Source organism: Euleptes europaea, chromosome 16, assembly GCF_029931775.1.
Source record: "Euleptes europaea isolate rEulEur1 chromosome 16, rEulEur1.hap1, whole genome shotgun sequence".
In the NCBI taxonomy this organism is placed as follows: Eukaryota; Metazoa; Chordata; class Lepidosauria; order Squamata; family Sphaerodactylidae; genus Euleptes; species Euleptes europaea.
Genome location: NC_079327.1, coordinates 41,841,341 through 41,867,797, shown reverse-complemented (window position 1 = coordinate 41,867,797; position 26,457 = coordinate 41,841,341). Strand labels below are relative to the sequence as shown.

Sequence of the window (26,457 nt, the reverse complement as noted above, 5' to 3'; positions counted from 1 at the left end):
CAGTATAAAAATGTTAACAAGGTGAAATCAGGCAGTTCATTCCTAAATCCTGGCTTGTCGAGAGGTTTTGTGATTTACTGCCTTGTTTGCCTGAGGTACAATCAAGTCACCAGTCCAGTAAATCAATATTAGAAAGCAAGCAAAATGAAAACATCAGTCAGTTCCACTTGCTTCCCTCACCTTGGCAAGATATACAGTGAATATTGTACAATAAAGCCCTCTTGCAGAGGTAAAAGACTTACTGACTGGGGTGAATTAATTTCACACCAGAGTTTAAAAAAACAAATTAGAACTGAAGGCGTGATGTGTCTCCCTGGACTGTACAAAAATGAACGGTTCATTTGTTACAAGGACATTGTGGCCAGATCAGTTAGTAGATGGGCAATTTGAGTCATACTTTGTCTTTCACAGTTCCAAAGTAACGTCCAAAAGGAAAACTGAGATATCTTCCACATGGCGATTACCTGAGGATCGTATGCCATCCTCAAAAATTGTATTTGTTCTGTCTTTATACCAGAAGTGCAACAAGAGAGTACAAAATTCAGCTGCACTTACTGTTGCCCTGCATCCTCAGATCATGTGAAACCCCCTTAAATCTACTGCACCAAAAAGGCAGACAAAATAGATTATGGCTGTTTCCACACCGATGTTCTATTCTGCCACGTCTTCCTTATTGCAGTGCTACTCTAGGGAACGTCCACGCATACTCTATTTGTTAGCGTTGCCAACCTCCGGGTACTTGCTGGAGATCTCCTGCTATTACAACTGATCTCCAGCCGACAGAGATCAGTTCACCTGGAGAAAATGGCCGCTTTGGGAGTTGGACTCTACGGCATTGAAGTCCCACCTCCCTCCAAACCCCACCCTTCTCAGGGTCCACCCCAAAAACCTCCCACCGGTGGCAAAGAGGGACACCATGCTTCTTTAGAAATCGCTGGAAACTCTATGATAGAGTTTCCAGTGATTCCTAGAGAGGCATGCTATCGTACCAACAGTGATTTTTTTTTTTGTTTATTTTACTCCTGCCAGTCGACAGAGTGGTGGCGGGCAGTGGACGTTGCCAGCAAGAGGTCTCCTGCCATAGCAAGAGACCTGAAAACCGTACATGCAGCACCTTTACTACTCCCTACATAGCTTATTGTGACTTTGAATCTTTTGCCTTTACAAACAGTTAAGTATTACCTTTAAAAAAACAACAACACATTCTTAGCAATACCCTGAAAAATACAGCACAAATTCCATCTCTGCATCAAAAAAAACATGATATAACAAATAACGGGAATAATCAATAATATGCCAAGAGATGTGGAGAGTCAAAAAGAATACTTGAACACTGCAACCTGTATTATTTAATGCATTGAATTCAAATGTTAAGATTCTCTGAATTTTGGGCATGCATCATATTCTGAGAGCTTGGATGATCCTGCCAAACATGAAAGTTTAAATGAGGTGTTATGAGAATACATAGGATATTTTGGTTTATTAAGGGTCAATTCCAGCACAATGTTTCATGATTATGAAAAAAAAAAAATCCCAAATGATGCCACAAATTAGATGTTTATGAGATGATTTTTTGAAATGATCCCATGGGGCTGCTATAGAGGAACACAGTGTTCACAATATATTGTTTTTGAGGATGAACCCAGGAAGTGAGAATCTGAAAATATTCCCCTGGCCCTAAATTGGAGAAACAGATATTTGCAGTACTTTGGACTTCAGATTGGTGTCTAAGATCAATGGAAAATAAAAGCCACAAAGCTGAGGCAGTTACATTCCATATTGCCATGTTCCTCATGGTCTCTTCGAGCATCTCTAACACCTTTTCTGTAAACTTACCCAAGGTGATATGAAAGCTTGGCCTAAAAACAAAGTAATCTCCCAAAATCACCCCTGCAAACAAAATCACAGTCAATCACATCAAGACATTCCCTCCAAATATTGGAGACTTCATTTGTTGTCAGAAACTTAGGCGTAGGCTTTCAGTGTAGTTTTGTCCAATTTCACATTCTGGCAAGACCTTTTCATATTTGGGTGTCTTCCAGAACAAAATTAAAACCCTTCCACTGTAGTTTTGCCAATGGCTTGACAGACAAAGTGATTAGGCTGCCATTAAAGACTGGTCAATTAATACAACAGCTCCACTTCCTGTCAGCATCCCATAAGCGCTCTTTCACTCCAAGGATTTCAGAAAGGCTTAAGCTGTTTTTGTTAGGGGCTACAAGAGGAAGAAATTGAGCCTTACTAGACCACTGCCACCTCCAGAATTTCGTCAACACAATAAATGGAGAAGCCACAATGCTTTTTGTATTAATTTGCTCAATAATTGCACAAAAGAAATGCATACAGAAAAGGATTGAGGGAAAGGCTTGTGCCTTCACAGAAAATTCCACCCCATGGTCTGAGGGCCCTACAGCTATATCAAATGAATTTAATGTACCCAAGATACATTAAATGAGAATGCATTGTGCCAGGCGAGACAAAAAAAAACAGTGAAGCAACTGTAGTAAGTGTTCAAGAAAACCTGCATTGACAGTTGCCTATTCTCTTTGTCAAGTAATAAGAATTGGCTCATCTAACATTTACTTAAGATCAATAGCTGATGGCCATGAATTGCCTACTGCCAGAAGCTTTTATTTATACATTTGTTTTTAAGACAATTAGAATGTGCTTACCTCTAAAGGTAAAGGTAGTCCCCTGTGCAAGCAACGGGTCATTACTGACAGATTGGGTGACGCCACATCACAACGTTTACTAGGCAGACTATGTTTATGGTGTGGTTTGCCATTGCCTTTCCCAGTCATCTACACTTTACCTCCAGCAAGCTGGGTACTCATTTTACCAACCTCAGAAGGATGGAAGGCTGAGTCAACCTTGCGCCGGCTACCTGAAACTGACTTCCACCTGGATCAAACTCAGGTCATGAGCTACTGCAGTTTACCACTCTGCACCAGGTGGCTCTTCCTTCTACAGATTCTAAAAACCCAACTGAAAGGATTTCAGCAGAATCCAGCTAATTTGACTTATCTGTCAAATCTTAGTTGCCTTTAAACACACTAAGTTTACAGGACACAATGGGCACCGTTCCACTAGCACTAGAGGATCCTCTGTCAGCAGGACTCACCCTGAGAAAGTAAAAACATACTGTCTGTAGCTCGTAGGAGAAACCACAGTCTCCTGTCAAGACAGCTGTGCTCTTGATTTTGTGGGTTACTAAACCAGAAGTGTAAGGATGTGTCACTGGCCACCAAGACTAGATTAATTCATGCCATTGTATTCCCTATTACTATGTATGGGTGTGAAAGCTGGACAGTGAAGAAAGCTGATAGGAAGAAAATAGATTCCTTTGAAATGTGGCGTTGGAGAAGAGTGTTATGGATTCCGTGGACTGCCAAAAAAACAAATCAGTGGGTTATAGATCAAATCAAGCCTGAACTGACCCTAGAAGCTAAAATGACTAAACTGAGGCTGTCATATTTTGGTCACATCATGAGACGACAAGAGTCACTGGAAAAGACAGTCATGCTAGGAAAAGTTGAGGGCAGCAGGAAAAGAGGAAGACCCAACAAGAGATGGATTGACTTAATAAAGGAAGCCACAGCCTTCAATTTGCAAGATCTGAGCAAAGCTGTCCAAGATAGGACATTTTGGAGGACTTTCATTCATAGGGTCAACATGAGTCGGAAGCGACTTGACGGCACTTAACACACACACACAAACCAGAATCTAATTTGCAACAAAATGATATAGACACACAAAATTCATTCAGCTTACCTTCATGCCAAAGGTAAATATGGTAATGATGATTTTAAATATCAGAGCCAGGGATAGCTGCCACATAGCTGCGTATACTCCAAAACCAGCTGGTCTGTCAGGAATATCATCCACAGGTCGAGTCATATTAGGATCATTTATGTAGTCACAGAGTTGCGAAGACTCTAGAGCCCCGCAGTCATTGAAAAGCTCTGAGATGAGCTCGCTAGTGCTCCTCCGGGTGTACGGATTGGGATAGGCGATTATAGCAGTGATGGCAGTTACTGCAATGACTTCTAAGACTGGGTACTTCCCAAGCCTGGTGGTTTTGCGTCTTCGGCACCATGCAATATTGCATCGGATGAAAAGTGTCCCCCATAGGCCCCCAAAAACTCCGAGTAGAATAAAGGGGAAAAGTTCAGCCATGTACCAAGGTGTGTGGTACTCAACATAAAAAAGAACAAGGCGGCTGTTTCCAAATGGATTGATGGATCTCAGGGTAAATGCTGCAACAAGGGCTGCAAAAAATGATCTCCAAAGAGTCTTCAGGGGAAAATAATAACTCACCTAAGAGCAAATGAAAACTGTTAATGACATCTGCAGTGTTTCTATTGGTTATTATGCTACAATGCAATTTAAACCATGTCCATCTCAATGCCTTTCAGAGATACTGCCTTGCCAAGTATGTGGAAAGGATGTATTGTTACAAGTCCATAAAATGATTTTTCTCAAACTCTGAGATTAGAATGATATGGCAAAAAACTGCACTATTTTAATGTTCATATATTCCTGGATATTTTTTTGCAACCATATTGCAGAAGATGAGCCATTCCTTTGCAAACTTCTAGTGGGTTTGGTCTCTTGTAAATAAGAAGCATCCATTGCCTCACAAAAGCAAAGTAGTATAGCCAGCCCACTAAGAGTGTAGAAGTACCTTGCATTTATAAGCTCAGTAGAATGACCATAGCAACAAACACATATTATTTCAGTTATCCTTGCTGTAGGACTCAGTACATTATTTAAGGAATCCATAACTCTTGTAAGGTTGACCTGTATCATTGGTCCCAGAAATATTGGCTTGCCTAGGGCGTCTTTGCTTGAGTGGGTATATAAACTGAGGAACTTTATAGCTTGTGCATACTCTTAGGGTCATAAAGGATGAGACACTAGAAGATTTGTGATCATATCTTTCCTGTGTCTTTATCAATTCAGTTACAGCCATGTGGAGAACATTCGGGTTGGGACCATACAGGATTCTGGATAGGTAGAGAGCCTTCATATTTTTACTACCACATGCTTTCATAAACTGAAATTAACTCACATACTGTTACAGGCCCTCACAAAAAAGTGATACCTAATTAAACAATAGGAGTGTGGTTTAATAATGCAACCATGTGGGGGGGTAGAAGAGAGAAACACCTTTTCCTGGCCCTGACCTATATCAAGGCCATGCATAACTGTAATTTCCCCTTCAAAGGATAATGATCTCTGGCATTTATTTTATTTTATACTATTATTTTATTTACTTTATTTATAGTCCAGTTTTCTCCCTGAGATCCAAGGTGAATTAAACAGTGTAAATCAATTTAATCAATTGGATGAGACATCTAATAAGTAGTAGAATAGGACCAGAATGACAGCAATCTGACCTTTAGCCACTAACTCTATCCTAGTCTCTTCACTAAATGTTTGCAAATATTTAAAGTCCCCAAAACAGAATTCCTATTGAGTGTACCATACAAGGCATCTTTAAATAACTGTAATAGGACACATCAGAGTTTTCAGCTGAGTCATAATCTAGGCCTTGTACAAAATATCTTCAGAAAAGACATACAGTTTGCTGGTATTCCTAAACCTGGTCAGTTCTTACCTCCTCTAGGCTAAAAAGTACACCACCAATTGGTGCTCCAAAGGCCACAGAGACTCCGGCGGCGGCGGCTGCTGAAAGTACCTAGCATGGAAATATTGACACAGAAGTCAGAGTGTCTGGAAAACATGTAGACATCTTATGAGGTGAGACAAGAAAACAGTGCAATCCACTTTACCTCTCTTCTCTTTCCTTCGTTCTTGCTGTACTTCGAGAAGAGGCTGCTGAAAAAGTTGCCACAACAGCAAGCCACGTGTACTAGAGGCCCTTCTTTGCCAAGGCTGAGACCTGAAGACACCACCAGAACCAAAGTGACCGTTTTGATTAAGAGGGTCCATTTGCCCAGGTAACCCCTAATAATGAAACCGCTCAAGATGGTCTTTATCTGGAAGGCAGGAAGAACAACACGTTGGCAGCTCTGATTTTGTGAAACAGATGTGAATTATGAAGAGGTCGGATATTTCTTTAAAAGCTTGTGAACCTCAAGTCTCTAAAACATACAAGACCCCATTAATAACGCCTCTTCTTTTAGCACGCAGCCTGTTTAAAAACCTTTGGTATGGATTTGCCAGAAATGTTGCAAGAATCCCACCCCCCCTTCTTTTCAACTAGTTGTCAAGCCAGAAAGAAAAACTTACCTCTGGAATCCCAGAACCGCAGGCGTAGGGAGCAAATACTCTGACAAGGGAGACAGCCAGGAAAGCAAACAATAAAGCCCACGAAATGTAAAGGAAATAATTTAGAATGTAAGCGCTTGCACCCTAGAAAAATAATAAGGGGAAAAAAAACTACCATTAGACAAATACAAGAAGTGTCACGTTTCTGCCACTTGCTAAGTAAATGAGGGATGATGTGGGGAATTTCTCATAATTGGTCTTAATGACAAGGCTACTGCAGTAGTGCATGCACGACTTGGTTTCTGCTTCAATGATGTATCTGTCTCCTATATGTTATCTTCAGTAATGCAATTCAAGCATACAAAAAAAAAATCTAACAAAAATAGGTACCAGACTATAAGCATGACACACGATAATCACAAATACATATCTAACACAGCTTCAAGCATACATTGAAGCACTGGGGAGGGGAGGCAGACACAACATTTAGTAAATGCTCATTAACTGTTCTCATTTTTTGCTAGTTGCCTGTGAGATAACCAACGCGTGAGCAGAGCAGCCTGTTGACAAATCACCATAAAGCAGGTGGCTGAAAGTGCAACATTAGCAGGCAAGAGGGACACATTGAAATTTTCCCCACCTGCACTTCTCCCTATCAAAAGAAGTTTTTAAAGCTCTTCTTTCTCCAGGTAAGGCCCAGGGACCAGAATTAATCCCAACTAGAGTTAGGGATGCCAGCCTCCAGGTGGGACCTGGGGATCCTCCAGAATTACAGCTCTTCTCCAGACTGCAGAGATCAGTTCTTCTGGAGAAAATGGAGGCTTTGGAGGGTAGACTCTATGGCATTGTACCCCACTGAGGTGCCTGTCACCCCCAGGCCCCATTCCCAAATCTCCAGGAGTTTACTAACCTGGATCTGGCAACCCTACAACTCATCCTCCGCTGGTGGCCAGGGGGAACCTGGCAACCCTAACTAGAGTCCAGGGTGCCCCTGACCTGCATAGCCCAGGCTAGCCTGATCTCATCAGATCTCAGAAGCTAAGCAGGGTCAGCCCTGGTTAGTACTTGGATGGGAGACCACCAAGGAAGTCCAGGGTCACTTCTCAGAGACAATGGCAACCTACCTCTGTTCGTTTCTTGCCTTGAAAACCATACAGTGTCACCATAAGTTGGATATAACTTGATGGCACGTTCCACCACCACCAGAGAAAAGCATTTAGCATACTGGAAAACCATTGCTTAAGGAAAGGAATTAATTCTTCCATTCTACCTGTGAAAGATGTGCCACGAGGACAGGATCTAGGTTGCCATCACACCTAGTTGTGTTCCCTAACACATTTCTGGACACAGATGAAAGTGCAGGTCAGATAAATCTTGTATCAGACACTGCTCTTCAAACATGTTTTCCAGATAGTCAGCCATCTTAATCTGTAGCAGCAAAATAAAAACAGGAGTCCAGTGGCACCTTTAACAAAATGTATTCCAGCGTAAACTTTCGTGAGTCAGAAAGGCATCTGATGAAGTTAGCTCTGACTCACAAAAGTTTATGTAGGAGTAAATGTTGTTAGTCTTTAAGGTGCCTGCTTTATTTTGCTGTGGATGTCTTTAACTTTTTCCTGAGCTGGATGGCCCAGATTAACCCAATCTCATCAGGTCATGGAAGCTAAGCAGGGTCAGCCCTGTTTAGCACCTGTATGTGTGACCACCAAGGAAGTCCAGGGTTGCTATGTAAATGCAGGCAATGGAAAACCATGTCTGACTGTCTCTTGCCATGAAAACCCTGTGGGGTTGCCATAAATCTGTTGCGAATTAACAGCCCAACACACCCATAGTTTCATGCTGGAAAGTAAACAGGGATGACCTCAGCAGTCATAGTTCCTTTTCTGTCCAATCCTTATTTTTTACCTATTTGTACAGAATGATAATTGATTGGATAACTCTTCTGTCCATCATTTTGACAGCTGGATTTGCTATTCCCAGCAAAAGAAAAGATGAATGGCATCTCCATTGTTGACATACTGATCTCTTGACTAGAATAGTGCATTCTTATTGCTACAGCTGAAGAACATTAATTTAATTTCCCAATGCATGTCTTCTCATAGTGCTTTAAATAAGAGCCAGCTATGGCAATAATCATTACTCCTTTACAGGATGGTCTTTGTTTACGATCCATGGCCCAGTGTGAAATGGAAATAACTTCAGAAAGGAAAACGGGGCTGGCAGCACATATAAATTTGGTTCTCAAAACTTTCTGGTAGAAGACCTGTTTGCCCTGTAAAGTTAAAGTTGTGCTGTATTTGACTCTCTTATTTTCCCTTGAAATTTGAATAGAGAAACTGAAAAGATGCAATTAGAGGGAAAAGCAGGTGTCCCACCGACTGAAGACAGATATACATTTTAAGTGCTATGAAAGTGGTTTGAACATACATTCTCTGTCTTGAAAGCAAATGGCTTGAAATGCAGCAAACATGTTCAGATCAGTTTCACCACATTTCAGAGTGTCTTTTCTTTACAATTTTGCCTTTACTTCCATTTTACTATGTTACCTAAACAGTCCAAAGAAGGATGATGCTTACAGCAAAGGCACAGATCTCAGTTTCAAAATAGCCCAGGTACTAAAAAGTACTTAAATTGCACCATGGGCATTTACTTATTATAGCTTTGTCCCACTGTTCCTCCAAAGAGCTCAAGCAGCATTTTAGCCTTACCAAATTTCTGTAAGGTAGTTTAGTCTGAGACAGTGGGATGGATCCTGTAATACATCAGTGGAAGACATTGATGGTCACAGACCTTTTCCACATTCTCCTCCCCCCACACACACACACAATTCCATATGACTCTATGAAAATTGATTCCCAGTGTTGCAGAGCACACAGGAGTCATTGTTCATAGGTTATGATGAATGCATGTACACCCTGCATGTACATGCATACTGGCTGGGTATTCCCCAAAAGCAGGACAAAATTGTGGCAAAACTGTAACTGGATTTGCAGAAGTGTGGGTGAGATTTTCTCATATAAGTACAGTGTTGCTATATGATCTGGTTCAAGTCTGGTCTTGCAGTGTCAAAGAGTCAGGCTGATCTTGAGCAAATGCTGGTCATGCAAAATGACTCTTTAGAGTCTGTTCTGTACTGGGAATATTATCTTCATGAAGAATGGAATACAGAAGGAAAAGATGGTCTGGGGGATATCTGACTTGCTTCAAGGTTTTCATATCAAGCATCTGCTTTAATGTCCTTTCACAGAAATGATGGTAATTAAAACAATTTTGACATGTGTCAGAATGCATAAGTCCTGTGTGATAAGGAGCTCTGAGTTACTAAAAGGTTCAAAACCACAGGGAAAAGTTGTGTTGCAAAAAATATCCATCTATATCCATGTCTCCACATTGCCAAATTCCATCAGCTATGACAAGCAGAACTGATCAGACACAGAAAAAGAAGATTCTGGACAAATTACATCTAAAACAATGACTTCTAAGTATTGTCTACAAAAGAGGCTCTGAGACTTATTCATTCTTAGTGCTAAGAATTTTCTACAAATCTCAGCAAAGGATGAAACAATTGGATGGTAGCAATAGGAAAGAAAATGCTAAGGACACAGGACACTTTTGCTCTAGCTTTCTGGCAATGATTGGGGTGGCAGGGTGGAAATTGCAGTAAACGTGTTCACTCATTCAGAGTGAGGGCAATGATGATCAAGGACATATTATCCTCACTCTTAATGATTCTGTGGCATCATCAAGAAGCCAAATGTGATTTGTTGATTAGCTGTGTGATATCATCATGTCTCTATGAAATCTTTGGGCGAAAACACACGGTCGCTTTATCCTCCTTTAATCCCTGTTTCAGCCAGGATTCATCTAGGATCGAACCCATGCATTTCGCCTAATGTGCATTCGATCCTGGCTAAAACAGGGATTAAAGGAGGATAAAGCGACCATGCATTTTCGCCCTTTGATTGGCTAGGATTACCATTCTCTGGAATGACCCACTTGTGACGAAACCCAAGGCACAGAAGTAACAACTGAGCCTGGCCTTGGACGGGGAGGGCAGGCTAGAAATGTAATAAATAAATAAATAAACTGATAAAGGACCAAACGAGGTCAACATGGAGAGTTTGGGAAACACCCACACGTGCATGGAGCATACTAGCTTCAACAATGAAATTAAAACTGGAGAACTTTCGATGTAGTCCTAGTTTTAAAAAATTGTACTGCATATGAAAAAGGTGTTACTAACTTAATGGCATTCCATATGGGGCAGGGTTATAAATAATACTAATCATTAAACACCTTCCAGCACTATGAGATAGAACTTGCTGCTGTTAGAAATTTGTGAAAGCCCTGAATAGTTGCTTGTTAAGAGTGTGTGTTTTTGAAACAACAGAGAAATATTATTATGAAGCAAGAAATCCCTGCATCATTTTTGAGATTACTTGTTTCCCTCTAGTGGACTCCCTCATCGTGAAAGGGAAATATAGTCATGGAATAGATATAGCTTAATTTCCGAAAGGAAGAATTCCTGGGGGATGTCTGTTTCATCATATGCAAATGCTTCTGTAAAACATAAAAGAGCCAGGAGGATTTCCTGTGAAAACAAAAATTTTAGTCACCGCTGAACTTGCAGCACCAAGCTGAAAGGGACGTAGGTAACAGTGACCCCTTTTTTGGGATTCAGTTCAGTTGAAGACAGGTGTCCGGGGTGGAAACAGGACAGTGAGACAGGGGACAGACAGATAGGGGCATGTTGCTGCCTTCTTAGGCAGAAATAACAGAGAAGTCCCCTACTGAAGGGCCATTGCCACCTCAATAGATGCTCGGTGTGGTTCAGCCCAGCTCCAAGGGAGGTGGAGACAGGGTGGGGCTGCCTCAGTAGCTGGGACAGCTCCCAACCTATCACAAGGGCCTTCCCCCTGCCGAGATGTCAGCAGTGGACAGTGAGCACGTGTGGCTCCTGGCACTCCCTTTAAAACAGCCTACAAGAAGGCTGATAAGGAGACATCTGGCTTCTCTCCCCCAGCCTGTACTGGAGAGGCTGGGAGACAGGGGGAGGAACAAGGTGCTGGAGAACCCACTCCATTCTCATTTCTGAAGCCTCCCAGACTCACGTAGGAGCAAGCCAGTACCAGCATGATGGGGTGATGCAACTCTGACCCTGCGCATCCTCACAAAAAATATCCCAGTGTCAATGTCCAGCTTCCCATTATTCCATTCATACAATCTTATTCTCCCTGAACTCCAGTGTAAATCTGTAATAATTATGATGGTGCCAGAAAAAACCTTTACATGCGCTCACCCAATAGTCACAGGTCAAATTAGTGGCAATAGCTTTCCTCTACATTTCAGAAACTTTACAACGTTTGTTTTGTTTCGAACTAAGTAATCTTGCTAATAACGTTGGTTTTAATAACAACGGTATCATGTTTTCCTCCTCTTACAGCAAGCCACACTAAAGCTTACTTGCTGGACTCCTTCTGAGTTTTGTTGGGATATATATTTTGAGCCCTGACCTAGATAACCCCAGGCTAGCCTGGTTTCGTCAGATCACAGAAGCGAAGCAGGGTTGGCCCTGGCTAGTATTTGGATGGGCAACCTTCAAGGTACACCCAACTCGTGATGAGGAGGCTGGCAATGGCAAACCACCTCCGAACGTCTCTTGCCTTGAAAACCTTACAGGTGGTCCCTGGCCCTAAGAACGCGTGGCTGTCCTCCATGAGAGCCTTTTCGGCCTGGTGGAATGCTCTTAAAGAGTTCTGCAGGGCCTGCAAGACGGAGGGCGAAAACGCATGGTCGCTTTATCCTCCTTTAATCCCTGTTTCAGCCAAGATTCAGCCAGGATCGAATGCATGCATTTCACCTAATGTGCATTCGATCCTGGCTAAAACAGGGATTAAAGGAGGATAAAGCGACCATGCTTTTTTGCCCAGAGCCATTCCGCCAAGCCTATGGCTGAGGATCGCCGCAAATATCATCTGCTGGCCTCCCTATTGCCCCTGTTATATTGTTGATGTCAACGGAGGGGTAACCCGCTGCAAACAACCAGCAATGCGAGTATGGGTAGGCGCCATTTGAAACTTTGTAATTTTGTGTTTTAATTGGGATTTTAATGTTTTCAATTTAGATTCTTATTGTCGGTGTGGTGATGGTTTTATATGATGTTACCCGCTCCGAGCCAGCTTCGGCCGGGGAGGGCGGGTTATAAATCACTAAATAAATAAATAAATAAAATAAGTCGGCTGTGACTTGATGGCTCAAATATATACATAAAAAGGAAAACTTATTGTTACCTATCAACAGAGCAGAAGTCGGTTGAGACAAAATGATGCGAAAATGACATTGCAGCCACAATAGTGCCTACCTCAGACTGATTAACTAGGAGTTCAGACCATTTCTGCCACTGAGGACACTTGTCCCTGTCATCGAAAGTGGTTTCGTTAGACGTCCAGCAGCACTGCTCATGGCTGTACCAGAACGCTGTTAAACAGACACCTTCCTTCAGATCTGTCATCCAGTCCACGGCTAAATCTATAACTCCAGCTAATGTGCCTGGCAGGGAGAAGAAGAAAAAAAAGACTCTGACATAAGGATGGGAAATATACAATTAAGGGAAACGACGGACATTTGAATAAAGGGGATCGAATCAGAACGTGTCCTCACAAAAGCACCCTGTAAAGATGGGTCAGTCTGTGGACAAGGAATATTCTGTTCTATGGTAAGTCACCACCCAGTGGTGGCCAAAGAACATAGTCTGTTTCTCTCTGAAAGCATCAGCAGTTTGCCGAGCCATGCAATTGTCTCATGGTTATAGGAGAAGAGTATCTGTCCTTAGAATACATATTAATGGCTCAGAAAGGATCTGGGCAAAGAGAAGATAGGAAGCCTTCTTTCGTACCTTCCGGTCTGCTTTACTGTGCAATGTTTCTTTTTAAACACCATCTGCTTTTCTTGGCCCATTACTGTGAATTTCTAAACAACAGCCCCCCAGCCTCTAATCACTCACAAGCAAACACATCCAGTCTAGACAAGAACATGTTTGTGACACAAGCAAATATATTCTTGCCTAGACTGTTCCATGTGCCAATAAAATCAATGAGGTCAAAACAATGGTGGGGCTATTGGAAACAGGTTTAGTTTCAGGATTACTAATAAACAAACGAGCAATATATATATTGCATTCAATACTCCAATTGATTGATATATTAGTGAGGGATTCAAAGTTTACTTCAGTTGTGCAAACTAGGATGTATATGCCTCTTTAATGTATTTGTACAGATTGGCAAGCCAAGGCAGCCTCATGATCTTTTTAAAAAAAAATTCTTACCACCTTTTTTATTTTCTTATAGTCTGACAGTCTTTCCAGTTTCAGCTGTACAACACAACAGTGACACCCAGTGGTCACTGTTGGCAACTGAGAAGATAATTATTGCGACAATGAAATAATATCTTCATTAGGATCAGCCAAAAGCAGCAATTTAGTAAGCATTTCAAGCTGTAGTTGTGCAACGGTTTACAAAATACATTGTAAACCATTTAAATCAGCACCACATAACATGCTCTTTCTGTGCATCTCCTAACCTGCAGGAATGATTTTCAAAGAGAACAAATATCTGCAGCAAGAAGAAGAAGGCAGGAAAGATCCATTCTGGGAGCAGAGCTCCCTTTGCAGTTATTTGGATCCAAGACCATGGTGTCAACAGTCTTCTTATTAATGACTCCCCACACAGTTGCACTTAAAGCTGTGTGCTAAAAGAGACCCTCAGTTTGTTTGCTTATTTTTGTCATTTCCTCATAGCTTGGATATTGTAAGATTTAGGTTGAAATCGTGTGCATGTATAGTTGGGTATAAGCACCACTGAATACATTAGGACGTATTTCCAAGTAAGCATGCACGTTCTGTAACTCAGTGCCCCCAATACATAGACAATAGGCTATTCGCTGTGACAACTTTACAAATAAAATATCATAAACTAAAAACATTTTTGTTCTATGTTACATATTGCAAGAAGCTTCATAAATATGTAATTTCTGTTTTGGGGAGATTTCTGCTTTTTTATGTCATGCAGTTTTAGGGAAAATAGCCTATTTCTAAAGTACACCGATGTAAAGCCCATTCCTAAGTCAGGTTGACTGATGCATACAATCCATCTAATTCAATACCAACTATGTTTTAATTCCCCAGTAGCAGCAATAAAGTGTCAATTTATCAGTAACTATTTAAGTTACTTTGAAATAAGAAAGGGCCACATGGATTTCAAAGAAAGCCCATCATACCTGCTTACAGTCATATTTACATAGAAATAGATATTAATTGTTAATGTTTATCAAGGTCACTGCTCAGCATGAGGTTTTACACATATCCTTCACAGCACAAAACTCATCATATCTATCTCTTAACCATTTTGAAATGTTACACATCACACCAATAAACTCAACAACAACAAAATAGTGTCTCAAGCGAGAAGCTCTTATACTGGTCAACATGATTTTCTTGAACATACCTGCCAGTAGTCCAATGAGAAGCATCACAACCCATCCTGACCAGGCATCCAGTAAACTTTTGATGAATTCCCATATGGACTCCTTGCTTTTATTTGTAATCTGGAAGAAAGATTGCTATTTAGCTGAAACATATACTTTTGAATAGCCAATTTGACTACTGACAAAGTGTGAGTTATACTTCCATGTGCTTACAATAATAACCAAGGATATGCAGGCATGCAGTGAATACAGGTATTTATTTATTTACTTACTTCATTTATACCCCATTTTTCTCCCCAGTGAAACTCAGCATGGTGTAGTGGTTAAAAGCTGTGGTTTGGAGCAATGGATTGTAATCTGGAGAACTGGTTTGATTCCCCACTCCTCCACATGAGCAGTGGATGCTAATCTGGTGAACTGGGTTGGTTTCCCCACTCCTGCACATGAAGCCAGCTGGGTGACCTTGGGCTAGTCACACTCTCTCAGCCTCACCTGCCTCACAGGGTGTCTGTTGTGCTGAGGGGAAGGGAAGGTGATTGTAAGATGGTTTGATTCTTCCCTAAGTGGTAGAGAAAAGTCGGCATATAAAAAACCAACTCTTCTTCTTCAAATTGGCTTACATCACTTTCCTCTTTTCCATTTTATCCAAAAAACAACCCTGTGAGGCAGCTTAGCATGTGGCCAGCCCAATGTCATCCAGCAAGTTTCCATGGTAGTGGGAACTCGATTCTGGGCCTCCCCAATACTAATCCAATGCTTTAACCACTTGATGACACAGGCTAAAGAGATTTCCAAATACCTGAAGCTCAGATGTATTTAAAAAAAATGGAAATCCACAATGCCATCATTGATTTTGAACTCCAACATTCATTTTTATATTACTACAGACATCAAGGCAGAAAATTATTCTAGAATTTACTCACACAAGGCTATAACATAATGCAGGATAAAAGGTTTCTGACCATCATTTAAACTAGGGGTGGGGAACCCCAGGCCCGGGGGCCGTTTAAGGCCCGCAAAATCATTTGGTCTGTCCCTTCGTGGGTCCTGGCAGATCTCTAGCTCAGAAGGATCTAAGACTGGAGATCCACCCCCTCCCACGGACAGGAATAGCCTCTATTCAAGGCGGATATGAGTTTGTTTTGCTGAGAAAAGGAACCTTCCCCCCCCCCTTGCAGAAGAGTCGTTAGCCATGGAGCTGCTAGGACCGCCCAAGAAACTGTGTTAACCCTTTCCCACCCGGGCCATGGAGAAACATGGCCGTATTCCCTCTGTACTACAAGAGGGCTGGGAGCGGAAGTGGCGACAATGGAGGGGTTAAAGGGGGCAGGGCCAGAATGCGCGGGGGGGGGGGCGAGTTCTTAGCCAGTGTGTCCTTATGACGCACCCCCCTTCCAACCACTTCAGTATCCCACTCTCTCAGCCCGACCGTATACGCTGAGGGAAAAGCGTTGGCCTGAGTATATTTGTGAGGAGATTATTTTCCTTCTCCTCCAGTCCCACACCAGTGTTTACCTCAGAGAGAAATAGGACACAAGAGGCTTTTTAACTTAAACAGACAAAACAGGGATGTTCATTGAACAGAACTCACAGAGATTGATTTTCAAGGAAAAGGCAGAATTGGAGGGAAAACACAGAGTCAGATTTATATACGCAAGATTACTTCAGAGAAATAGCTTAGATGTTTTCTTCACTCAAGTTCCTTCAGTTCTTAGTTTCAAGCTTAGTTCTGTCCCTCAGAACTGCTACTCAGTTTCAGACTCTGTCCCCAGCCCAGCTCACAGGAGCAAAGGAAGTTTGAGTTCCTTTCCCTCCTCAGAGAACTTCCAGAAGTTTGGGGAAATATCCAAAATCCCTCTTCGGGTTCTCTCTGACTACCCCACCTTAGTGGCTGTAATCCTCCACACACCCCTGCTACCAGAATAGCTCTACCTCAGAGACTAATTCCCCTTTGTGACTTGAGAATGGGCCCTCTCTAGCCCGATTCTCACTCCTGTCACTCCCACAGGTTGTGTGTTTCAATAGCTTCGGCTTTAACAGAACCCCTCAGGGTCACAGTGTACAGTCTGGCTTCTGCTCAGTTTCGCTACCAAGCTCAGAATCTATCACAGCCTTCTCTGGCTGGTTCCAATCTTAACACTCCTTTCACAGCCTCCTCTCAGGCTGGTTCCTAATCTCCCAATCTGTCACAGCCTTCTCTGGCTGGATCCCAAGCTTTGAATGCCTTCTGTCTCTCAGAGCTCAGAGTGTCAGCTCTCTGGCTCCACCCAGTCTTGGTCTGTCAGCTCTTGCTGCAGATTGACGCCTTCTCTGTCACAGTCCTCATTTCATCCCTGCAGGCAGAGGTAGCTGGATCCGGCTGTAGATTCCGGCCCCGACCATGCAGAGCAGGAGCAACTCCGGCATGCGGCTGGATGGCTACACCCAGCTGGTGCAACAGACCATCCTGTGCCACCAGGTGGGTGAGCGTGCCACTAGTTGGATGCCTGCCTGTTTGCCACGAGTTGGATGCCTGCACCGGGGGGGGGGGGGGCGTCATCTGGGGCAGCTGCCTGCTTGAGGCTTGGTCAGCTAATTTTTAAGTTGATAATTTTGTATGGCCCGCAAATGATGTTATAAATATCCAAATGGCCCTTGGCGGAGAAAAGGTTCCCCACACCCGATTTAAACCTTTGACATTTAAGGATTCACACATTCTATGAGTGAATGTTGAGGCATGCATGGGTGGTAGATGGTCAGTTCCTTCAACTACCTTTCTCACTTAACTATTGTAACCATTTGTGGGTCAGAACTGATAGCAGAGGGAAGCTGACAGTGGCCAGTTCAATGGGCCCTCTGAGGGGCTCCTGTTTCACTTACCTTTCTGTGTCGGTCTGTGTCACGTGATTTTTCCCTTAACCAATCAATAGTATGAAAATCTTCATACGTCCCAACATCAGGAAAAGGTTCATCCAAAAAATCCATCAAATTCCCAGAACCATTCATGTCTCCTGCATTAACCATATTAGTACCTATAGGGAAGTAAAACAAAGTTCTGGTTTACATCATCCCAAATACAGAAATTTCTTCCTGTCTATCAAGCAAGAAGGGTGCACAGAATAATCACTGGCTTTTTGCAATTCCAGGCATCTACCAAGCCAGAGATTCCAGATGGGATACTAATAAATTAGTCTAACCTTGTATATTCTTAAGGAGATTCAATTAGTCCAGTTTATATTCCAGTGCACAATTCAAATCTCTAGCCCAAGAATCACTTGATGTACAATCAATTTAAGTTTGTTAGAAAACATCAGAGAAATCTGTTGGTTGGATTTAGCTTTTGGTTAGACTGCAGTGAACCATCCATGTTTCTTGTGATATTTTTAAATTACTCATTTTCTTTCCCAATTAATTGAAAAAGTGACTCCCCCCCATAACATATGATAGTGCTTATGGAATTATACATTACAAGGTTTTTTTTCTATAAATACATTTTAAAATAGCTAACCTGGATCCAAAGAACCCCCAAATTCTGTGAATCTAAGGAGGTTTGGGATTGTGTTCCTCTAATGGTGCATGGCATAAACAAGAGGGGCATTTAATAAGCAGTTTGTGAAATAGCGTGGGGGTCTGCCATTCAAAGAAAAACATTCTGAGCACTAGCATCTAAGCTGACTCTTTGGATCCTGGATTGTGCTTTTGAACACCGTTTCCTAGACGAGCATTATCTGGCCTGGTCCAGTAATAAATCAAGCCACAAATAACTGCTTAAGCAAGCAGTATGAGTGGTGACCTTATGGAAGATTTCCCCATCTCTTCTGTAAACTAGAAACTGATAAGTAGGCTTTTTTTTTTCATACAGGCACATGAATTTGGTGCAAGAACATTACTGGTCATCAAGTATACCACTCAAGTGATAAGTGATTTGCAAGACTGAGATACTGATTGATGAAACCCACTCTTTGATTTGTATGGAGACACGGGAGTTTGAAATTGTCAATGTACAGGGATACTGACATGGGGACTCTGTAATATTGCAGGCCTCTTCCCTGAATGTTTAAGGTTTCTTCATTTAAAACATTTAAACATTAGAATTTGGGGGGAAATTGAAGAAGGTCCTCTGAAATATTTTCACTTTAGAAATGTGGGAAATAAGTAAATACTCAGTAAAATCTTTTACTCAGTAAAAATCTTTTCTAAGAATAGTATAGTATGAAGATTTTATGTATATGATTCCTGTGTGTACTATACATCTATACAATACATTTTCAAGTATATGTTTATTGCTTAGATGGAATTAATTTTGTGCACAATATGACTTAAGATATGAATGCTAATACACTACTGAAGAGGTCAGTGTTGTTAAAGTTAAGCTTAATTCAATATCCAAACCTGTGGATAGTCCTTAACACTATGATAGTATGAAGAATGTTTCCAGGTCCAAATAATAAACCTTATTTTATTCAACTTTGATTCTTCCTACTTTTCTGATGATAAAAACAAAAATATATGTGCTCAGGTAGGTCAGGGTGTCGCAATTTGCAACAATTGTTTGTACCTGCAATTATGTTTGAACAAAATTAAGGGATTTATACTTTTCAATTTCATAAATACACCGGATAGTACATTTTCATATGCAAATAATTATGAATAATGTTCCTTGTTTTTGTAAGCTGTAAATATAAGTTTAGATTTGAGGAGAAAGTATTGCATGTATTTCAATTTCCCCCAAAATATTAGGGTTTTATCCCAGGGGGTGGAAAACAGGTAAAATCCCTACCCCAATTCAAAATGTATGGGATATCTGAATTTAAACTGTGCCTTAATACAGGGGCCTAATTCTGACCAAAGAAGGGGTTCCTACCTTCCCCCTGAGTCATAGTCCCAATCAGAATTAAGCCTCTGCTGTGTTTCTAAATGGAGTTGCCACCAGGCACTCAGAGCTGCAGCATGGTTGCTAGTCTCCCATGGTGAATTTATGCAACTGGTAAATGTAGTTTGGCCCTCAGAGTCCCCCTTCCTTCACCTAGGAACTGCCAATTATTAGGCTATTGAAGAGCAATAAGTAGCCAATAACATAATCCCTATGGGTAGGGTTGCCAACCTCCAGGTACTAGCTGGAGATCTCCAGCTATTACAACTGATCTCCAGCCAATAGAGATCAGTTCACCTGGAGAAAATGGCCGCTTTGGCAATTGGACTCTATGGCATTGAAGTCCCTCCCTTCCCTAAACCCCACCCTCCTCAGGCCCCACCCCCAAAAACCTCCCGCCAGTGGCGAAGATGGACTTGGTAACCTACATATGGGCCATACTGCATGTCTACTTGCCTCATATATAAGCCTCCCCACCATTATGTCTGGATCCAGGAGCAGCTAAGAGCAGGGTCCCTACAACTTCCAGCTGTAATTCATGGGACTCTCGGAGAGCAGGAAGAAGACAACTGAGAACCCCATCTAATAAAGAATGTCTTGTGTTCAGCTCTCATATGTATTGTCATCAAATTCCTGCTGGCCGCTTTTATTTAATAAATAAGGTTTCATTGGTATGGCACTAATCCAGTTCTTCCTTTCATAGTGCTGACTGCAGCCACAGAATTACTGACAAATCATTTTGCAGTTAAACAATTAATAATCTCCAAGATTGCACTGACAAGTTTTTTGCTGCCGCATTAGGACAATAATATCCCAAGATATGGTTTGCGGTATTCAGTCACATTCACACAAACTCTTAAGACCCCCAGCAGCACAGAATTTCGAAAGATTCAAGCATTAGGACCATTCAAACGGGACTAGAAAGATATACACAAAAAATTATTCTGTTATTTTTGGTTCTTTAATTCGTTTTATTTCTTCTCTTTATTAAAGTTGTGACCCTTTGGTTTAAGGGGTTTGAATGGCAAACACATTTCTTACTGGAATCTCCCCGCCCCCCCAGGCCAATTAGGTAACCTACCACTACTCCTTACTAAAGGTATCCTAATTCCCAAGTTGCAAGCAAACGGGAGGAAGTGTCCCTGTTTTATAGACACATGCCATTCTTATGTGCACAGCAACCAGGGGAAGGCAGGGCAACATTGCGGTGAGATTTTTCCTTCTTTCCTGGGAAGTAAACAGGAATTAGGCTGTGTTTTAAACACAGGCAAGGGGAGTTAACCGTTGTCTCCTCCACTTACCAAGCCTTCTTCGCATGGTGCAGTAAATGCATGTATGTCCTTGTGCATACATCTGTTAGTAAGAAAGAACCAACGCACATTCACTTTACAAATGAAACCTGGGTAAATGTGGGGTTGCAATCACATGTTCAACTCTATATACATTGAATGTAACATGAGAATTGCTTAACACACGCATAAAGAAAATCAAGCGTACAATGTACATAGATGGTACGTGTATTCTGTGTAATGTGAATAGCGCTAGCCTAGCTTTAGGAAGGGATGGGTTTTAACTTCCCTTCCAACTGTACAGTTTCTCTACGGGCTTTTCTGCATGGTTTTTTTCCACTGGTTCTGGCCCCATACTGTTTTAGTTTTTCCCCTGACTTCCACACACGTGCGCCTTTAGTTTTCACTTCATTTTTTGGTCACTCCCCCGTTTTTTTCTGTTTCTTTTGAAACTACTTTTATCCCAATCTTTTTCTGGAAGCTGATTTTGAGTTGGCATTTCCCTCACGAGTAGGGTTGCCAGGTTGCTTGGATTGGTGGGCAATTGGATTGGTGGGCAATCTACTAAGACCCCTAGATCATTTTTGCATACACTACTGCTAAGACAAGTCTCCCCATTCTATAATTATGCATTTGATTTTTCCTACCTAAACGCAGAACTTTACATTTCTCTGTTGAAATGCATTTTATTAGTTTTAGCCCAATTCTCCAGCCTGTCAAGATCATCCTGTAACCTGGCTCTGTCTTCTACCATATTTGCTACCCCTCCCAGTTTAGTGTCATCTGCAAATTTAATAAGCATCCCCTCTATTCCTTCATCCAAATCATTTATAAAGATGTTGAACAACACAGGGCCCAGGACAGATCCCTGAGGAACTCCACTAATCACTCCTCTCCAAGTGGATGAAGAACCATTAACAAGCACTCTTTGGTTGCAATCTGTCAACCAGTTACAGATCCACCTAACAGTAATAGGATCAAGATCACATTTTTGCAATTTGTCAACAAGAATATTTGTCAACAAGAATAGATAGATAGATTAGAACAATATAGTATAGATTAGTAGAACACACACCAGCTTGAATTACTATAACAAGGAGCCTTAAAGATTATATAGATAGATTAATATAGTATAGATTAGTAGAATACACACCAGTTTGAATTACTGGTATTTTAAGTTTTCTTTTACAAAAATCTGGAGACTAGAAAAGACATCCGTCTGAAGCCAAGTCTGCGCATGCAGCAGAATGTGGTGGCAGAGGTAAACAGAATGCAGAGATAGTAGAATGGACACTTCCAACTGTACCACTTCAGACTGCAGGCAGGGGCTTACATATTTCATAGTAGCTGATAAGGATCCTGAGATAACCAAAAACGTGGCAAAATTTTAGACGATAGGAGGAGTCAACCGATGGGAATCTAGTCGGCAGTAGAATCACAACATTAAGGAATGATTTATTTTAATTTTATTTTACTCGAACTTTTATTCTTTTATGTACTGCAGACTGTACTATGCCAATAAAGGTATTTGAAATTTGAATATTTCATAGCTGCCCATAATAAATACAGGTGAAGCACTAGGTTTTCCATGATAAGTGTGTGTGTGTGTGTGTGTTTTAATTTCCAGAGTGTTTGCATTGGAGAGCACTAATGATGTGACTCTCCCTGCCCGCAATCTGAAGTGGTTCAGCTGATTTTGCTACCTCATTCTGAAGCATTTGTAGTCTAGACCTGACATCACAGAGCCGCTGAAACCAGATTAACCAATGACAAACCGGACGAACAGTTGGTCAGTTGGAATGTCAACCATTTGCACGTACAGCCAAGTTTTCCAGATTCTATTAAAAAATAAGCATTTTGATAATAGCCAGAGTGGTGTGGTGGTTAAGAGTGGTGGTTTGAAGTGGTGGAGGCTAATCTGGTGAGCCGGATTGGTTTCCCCGCTCCTACATATGAAGCCAGCTGGGTGACCTAGGCTAGACACAGCTCTCTTAGAGCTCTCTCAGCCTCACCTACCTCGTAGGGTGTCTGTTGTGGGGAGGGGAAGGGAAGGTGATTGTAAGCAGGTTTGATTCTCCCTTAAGCGGTAGAGAAAGTTGGCATATAAAAACCAATGTCATCTTCTTCTACTGTTCCTACCAGAAAATTTTGTCATTCTAGGCAAAAAAATATTGAAATGAAACCCTTTATCTGCTCCTAGGCCTCATTTCCTCTTCTAACCTCGCCTTTTTGGAGTTCCTTTCACTCTTCCTGGACTCTATGGCATTAAAGTCCCTTCCCTTCCCAAACCCCACCGCCCTCAGGTCCCTCCCCAAAAACCTCCTGCCGGTGGCGAAGAGGGACCTGGCATCCCTAAGCAGCAAAAAGAGCCCTTTTCCAGGAAAACAGTATATCCCTCTTTATTAGTTTTTGACAGCCGCCACATTCGTGTCAAAGGTCTGGGACTAGTCGCTAGCATCACATCAAAGGCAGCTGCTACCACTGACAATACAGCATGAAATCAGGACAAATCAAGTAAAAATCAACATCTGGACATGTTCAACACAGGCTGGTAAAATATTATGTGTGACAAAGCAACTGGGTTAAGAGCTTCATAAAAAGAGCCTAACTTCGAAAGTGAATTTACCCAACAAAGTTACAAAGATCTGCAAGAATAAGGATCCATAGTCCTGTCTGTAGCACATCTATGAATCTGCTCCTTCTTCTAACCAGCAATTTCAACAGGTTTGGCAAGTCTCTCTCATGACTTTCTCCTACCTTTCTCTTAGCGCTGGTGACAGCCTCAGGGTTCCTAGGCTAGAATGCTGCTTTTCCTTTCAGCTCTGGCATATTGCCATTCTTTTTAAAACTAAGAAACTGTTTGTTAATCTTTACTCGAGCATAATGTTTTCTAGGATGAAAGCTGTGCTGGAAGCTTGGACAAATCTAGTAGATCGTGCCTAGCCAGGGTTCAATTACCTGAAAACTGGTTAGAGTTAGAAGACCTAACCTAAAAACTTGCTGTAACACTGGCTGCCTTGGAACGCCAAACCGTTGTAAGAACAGACCTCTGCATGGACATACATTATTTGCTCCACATAGCCAAATACTCCAAGCCACACCTGCCAACAGGACAGGTTGGTACTGTGCTGGCATACGGTTTGAGTATGAGTGAATAACAGCAACATTTTTGAGGCAATGATCTATAAAACAGCTTACACAAGAATTTCAAGTCAATTGTCGAAGGGAGAAGAGGTTCACCAAGTCTGAAGGCCAGCTCTTGGATATATCCAGGATACAAAGATAGCATTTGGGTAGGGGGAAGAGCACTCTTATATTTATAGCTCACAATAACTATAGCAGCAGGACCAGACAGGCATCCTTTTTCATGCAAAAATATCAGTCTTTGACATGCATACTTAGTACCATGAGTCCATTTAATTGTATATTATTACTGTCATCCAGAGCAAAGAATCAATAGATTGCTCAGAAATAGGTGATCCAGAAGAAAATTCAGATGTAGTCTGAAACTGGAGGGAGGGCACTAATACCAAGTAGCTAGGAAACAACAAATGGCTTTTAAAATTATGTGGACTGCATTAAGGGAAGGAACAGGTAACGCAGGAAATTGTAGCATATAGGAGGAGCTTCTATACACACACATACACACACAATGTATCTGAGGACTGATGGTATTAATTTTTGCTTTTGCATATCTGATGTATTTGTTTTCACAATTCGATATGGTCATTAATGAACGTTCCACGTGCAAACAATTACCATGAAATACTTGCAGCCATTCTTCAGAGTGATTTTCATGATCATTTCAATACAAGTGCTGCTTTTTTTGGTGTGAATTGGCCATAAGAATTTATTTCTTTACCATTGAATGGGGAAAGGAGCAGCCACTATGGGCCAAGCAGAACTGGACATGGAGACTGAATTAAGACATCGTTTAAATAAGTTCCAGAGTATTCTGGTCCAGAACAGGTATGTCCACTTGTGTATACTTACTGTCTCTCCGGAAATACATGTCAAGACAGCATCCAGGTGGAGTACAAGAGTGGACAATCAGAAGGATTTGTTATGGCTGTCTTGCCTAAAGCCCATACCCGAGCAAATGTCATCCATGAGGAGGATCACTACGTTGTCCGTTTCCTCTCTTTATGTTGGGATTATTCTTAGTATGACATAGACAACAGTATTTTTTGCCAATAGGACATGTTTTCAGTATAAGACAGCATTAAGTCTCATGGCTCACTTTCATGACAGTATTTCAGTGTCTTCAGTCACAAAAGTACATGCAGAATTAGAGAGCTCAGTGTATTACTATCTGCTATACTGCTGTAGATGAGTCATTCTTCTTCGACAGGCAAGTAGGTTTTACCAGGGCCTTTAAAAACCAGCGGAAACTGAATCATGTTCTAGTATTGCAGTACGTCATCATGCTCCTTTGTATTCAAACCACTTCTAACAATCAGCTCTATGCACTACGATGTTCGGCATATTAACCAGCTAAAAAAACCTCTCATAAACCAGCCACGCAAATTGACATATGCCTCAATGAAAAAGATAGAATTTTGGTTTTGATCTCCACAGTCAGTATGGGAAGCGAGCCTTTCGATTCAAAAAGGTTTGCTCTTCCCCCAAGAAATTTCTTTGGTACACTTCCACCGGGTGCTAAAATTGCCCCAAATAAAAGCAAAATGTCCACACCACCAATTAATTATGCACACAATTCGCTAGCCTGGTTTTCCCTGAAAACATTTTAGAGGGAGCGAGAGATTCTCTCTAATGACTAGCGTCAGGCCAGACCCACTTAAAAAGATTAAATGTCAGCCTGAGAAGACGATAATTCCCCTGTGGGCAAACACGGCTGGAAATTCCAACGGTTGCTTGCTAGAAAGCTCTGATCACAGCCCGCTGACAATGCACTGCCTTCCTTTTCTGGCAGCATCGTTCTTGAATATGCCAGCCGGAAGACTGGGAAAGCCAGCAAACAGCCGCTGCACCTGCAAGCCTTTAATCCCCACACATCCCGTACTGCTGTGTTTCCAGAGAGAAAGCCTGCTCAGCAGAGGTCGATTTCGAAATAAATGCACCGGCAAAAGCCTAGCAAATCATGCTGCAGGGCCTGCGTTCCTCTTACCTGCAGTGCAACATCATTTAATTCGGCCCCGAAGATCCTGACAGCATCCTTTCTTCCCTGGTATGGCTGTAGAGGCAATGATGTCATATGGAGGAGGAGGCCGTCACGGTCACATGACTGCATGTTCTCATTATGGAGATCTGATGAGCGACAGGCAGCACCTGGCTCACGATCCCGCAGACTTAATCAAAGGCCGTTCACGCTTCGTCGCACCTTTGCCATCCACAGTGCTGTGTGTGTTTCTTTGTTTAGGTTGGGTTTTTTTTTTTACATATTATGTTGTCAATTGCATGAATAACACATTACTGCATTTAAAAAAAATACTGTTTCTTTTAATAGCCATTTTTATCTATGGAAGGCGAAATGTTCATACATTTATGGAACTATTTTTATTCCAGGTTCTGCTGTAGATTGGCCAGTTTTATACACACACATACAAAACTGGATTACACGATAGTAAGATTTTTTTTAAA

General features: G+C 41.7%; 1 protein-coding gene across 1 annotated transcript in view; it reads right to left on the bottom strand.

Annotated features, from left to right (window-relative positions):
- Positions 1-26,067, bottom strand: part of CLCN4 (chloride voltage-gated channel 4) — a 38,448-nt gene extending 12,381 nt beyond the window's left edge. The window contains exons 1-8 of the mRNA XM_056861927.1: positions 25,985-26,067; positions 17,575-17,726; positions 14,736-14,835; positions 12,596-12,783; positions 6,256-6,378; positions 5,796-6,002; positions 5,621-5,701; positions 3,772-4,317 (exon numbers count right to left, since the gene is read on the bottom strand). Coding sequence (XP_056717905.1) covers positions 3,772-4,317; positions 5,621-5,701; positions 5,796-6,002; positions 6,256-6,378; positions 12,596-12,783; positions 14,736-14,835; positions 17,575-17,718 — 1,389 coding nt within the window. The 5' untranslated portion in view covers positions 17,719-17,726; positions 25,985-26,067. The remainder of the gene's footprint in view (positions 1-3,771; positions 4,318-5,620; positions 5,702-5,795; positions 6,003-6,255; positions 6,379-12,595; positions 12,784-14,735; positions 14,836-17,574; positions 17,727-25,984) is intronic.
- Between the last annotated feature and the right edge of the window lie 390 nt (positions 26,068-26,457).